The 3047-nt window shown below is 38.8% G+C and overlaps 1 protein-coding gene across 1 annotated transcript; it reads right to left on the bottom strand.

Moving 5' to 3' along the window:
• Positions 1–208: 208 nt before the first annotated feature.
• LOC109165729 (sporamin B-like) lies at positions 209–850 on the bottom strand. Its single transcript, XM_019314635.1, has one exon. It carries the CDS (start codon positions 848–850, stop codon positions 209–211), a length of 642 nt encoding a protein of 213 aa, XP_019170180.1.
• Between the last annotated feature and the right edge of the window lie 2197 nt (positions 851–3047).

Below are 3047 nucleotides of genomic sequence, written 5' to 3'. Positions count from 1 at the left end.
CAACTTGGGACCGGCCCGCAACATGTTTATTCTTATATACACATATACAGTGCACGTACCTACTTATAGGTGGTAGGTAGGTACATTATTATTATTATTATTATTATTATTATTATTGCGTAGCTAGCTAGCTAGAGACTAGCGTAGCGGTAGTGATGCCCGGCCGCTTAAACAGGTAGCGGGCTGGGCTAGCATTATTAATTTAATTTTAATTAGTTTTGAGAAACTGAACAGTTATAGGAGAATAACTAATAGCCAAATGCGCAATCCCACGGGGGCACCCGGATTGGGTGCAGATTGTGCCAATGGTGTAGCACATGCCGGAGACGGAGGGACAGTAACCAATTCGGTAACGGCGATCCTCAACTGTGGTGGTGTCGGGAGCCTTCTTAAACATGAAGTTGTAGGAGAAGCTGGGGTGAGTCATGACAAAAGAAGGAACATAGCCGCCAGAAATGTCCCAATGTGTCCTATCTGCACACTCGGGCGGCAGCGTGGAAGAGGAGAATCTGATGGCCAGGCGAGTGGACTCCAAGATGGAGGTGGCGGTGGCGGTGGCGTCCTCAGGAAAAAACTTAACGGATTTGCCGTTATCCGGTGGGTTGGATGTGACCAATACCTCGTATGGGCAATTCAGAGGCGGATACTCATGACCAAGTATCACTTCTCCGTAATCGGTGGTTATGTTGTAAAGTGTGTTGGGCTTCAAGGGGTCTCCGTCGGCGTCCAGCACCGCCGTGCCGGCATCATCAGCGGTGGGATTATAAGTAAAGGAATGAGTTGGGTGATAGAGGGACAATAGTAGTGTTAGTGCCAATAATAACACTCCCACCTCGCTCCTGCTTTTCATCTTAACTTAACTGAAATACTGAATTATATATATATATATATATATATATATATATATATATATATATATATATATATATATATATATATATATATAATATGTTTGATCTTTCTCGACGATCTATCACAGGCATATATGCAATTTATAGGCTAGGCTGCCTTACTTTTTATTTTTTAAATTAATTAAGAAGCTAAGCTAAGCTTAATTGGGGGCATTATTTTGCATGCATGTATGTAGTGGCCGGCGTACAACACTTACACGTATTCTTTAATTTGCATGCAAATGAGTAGGTGGCAATATAATCAGTTTTTGAACAACACCTACATGCATGCAGATTTGTCTCATAAAAACAATAAAACAAACTTGGGGGCTATAACTGTATGTACAAGTGTATGTTCAAACTCGGCGGCAATATATGGTGCATGTTTGCAGCACTCTTACAAGTGTGTTCAGTTTATAATTCTTTACATGTTTAAACATACACTTGTAGCCTATAAATTGCATATATGCATGTGATAGAATATTACCAATCATTATATTTTGCATTCGAGTTTGAAGAGATCTCTAAAATCGAATATTACCATTATTTACTGATAGCATTTTATGGTACTCAATCGCAATACGAATTCAAAATTCTTGTTGTGCCTGATTCTTACCAACTTTAGGATCTTGGCTAATATAAAAATACACACAACATAAATGTTGATCTTCCACCATTGAGTATGATGCAGTTCGGGTTGTGCATGAGCTCGACATTTTGCAAAGAGAATGGAGGAGTGTTTGTGAGGAGGTTTGAGAATCCAGAGAGTGGTGATTTTACTTTGGCAATCCAATATTAATAAAAACGACAAGGGTCAAAGGGCAAATAAGAAAGGTTAACACCATTTTGAGGTCAAGCTACAGTGCAGCGCCAAATATGGCATTGCACTGTAGACCATCGCAAAAATGGCGCCCCTTTTGGCGTCTTTATTGGAGGAGTTCAGCGCCATTTGGGCGTTTGGTGCACCATATATTGCCCCCAAGTATGAACATACACTTGTACATACAGTTCTATGCTAGCTTCCAGCAAAGCCCCCAAGTTTGTTTTACTGTTTTTAGAGTTAATACCCAAAATCGTCCTCGACTATAGTGGTTTTTCTCAATTTCGTCCTAAACGACTTTGGTGACCTAATATCGTCCCAGACTTTTGTGTTTCGCTCAATTTAGTCCCAGACTTTTGTGTTTTTGCTCAATTTAGTCCCTCATTTGTTATTCTGTCCATTTGGTGTTAAATAAATAGACAATTCAGTAATTTTAATATTGGCATCTCTTTACTCATAGACATGTGAATTGCGAAATCTTTTTTTTTTTTTTTTTTTTTTTTTTTTTTACGAATTACTCCCAGAATTACTTCTAAAATTAAACTGCGAATATAAAATTTGATTTGCAGGTCCGGGACTAATTCTGGGTGTAATTCGTACAAGAAAGAGGAATTTCGCACTTCACAAGTTGAAAGTAAAGAGAGATCAATATTGACATTACTGAATTGTCCATTTATTTAACACCAATTTGACGGAATAACAAATGGAGGACTAAATTGAGCGAAACACAAAAGTCTGAGACGATATTAGGTCACCAAAATCGTTTAGGACGAAATTGAGAAAAATCACTATAGTCGAGGACGATTTTGGGTATTAACTCATTGTTTTTATGAGACAAATCTGCATGCATGTAGGTGTTGTTCAAAAACTGATTATATTGCCACCTACTCATTTGCATGCAAATTAAAGAATACGTGTAAGTGTAGTACGCCGGCCACTACATACATGCATGCAAAATAATGCCCCCAATTAAGCTTAGCTTAGCTTCTTAATTAATTTAAAAAAATAAAAAATAAGGCAGCGTAGCCTATAAATTGCATATATGGCTGTGATAGATCGATGAGAAAGATCAAACATATATTATATATATATATATAATTCAGTATTTCAGTTAAGTTAAGATGAAAAGCAGGAGCGAGGTGGGAGTGTTATTATTGGCACTAACACTACTATTGTCCCTCTATCACCCAACTCATTCCTTTACTTATAATCCCATCCGCCTTCCCACCGCTCATGATCCCGGCACGGCGGTGCTGGACGCCGACGGAGACCCCGTCAAGCCCAACACACTTTACAACATAACCACCGGTTACGGAGACGTGATACTTGCTAATTCA

The sequence above is a fragment of the Ipomoea nil genome, unplaced genomic scaffold, assembly GCF_001879475.1.
Source record: "Ipomoea nil cultivar Tokyo-kokei standard unplaced genomic scaffold, Asagao_1.1 scaffold0317, whole genome shotgun sequence".
Classification (NCBI taxonomy): domain Eukaryota; kingdom Viridiplantae; phylum Streptophyta; class Magnoliopsida; order Solanales; family Convolvulaceae; genus Ipomoea; species Ipomoea nil.
Note: the sequence above shows the minus strand (reverse complement) of the source record. Positions and strands in the feature narration are given on the sequence as shown.

What these genes read in the sequence shown, in the direction of transcription:
- LOC109165729 (XM_019314635.1), bottom strand. Translation starts at nt 850, where the DNA reads ATGAAAAGCAGGAGCGAGGTGGGAGTGTTATTATTGGCACTAACACTA.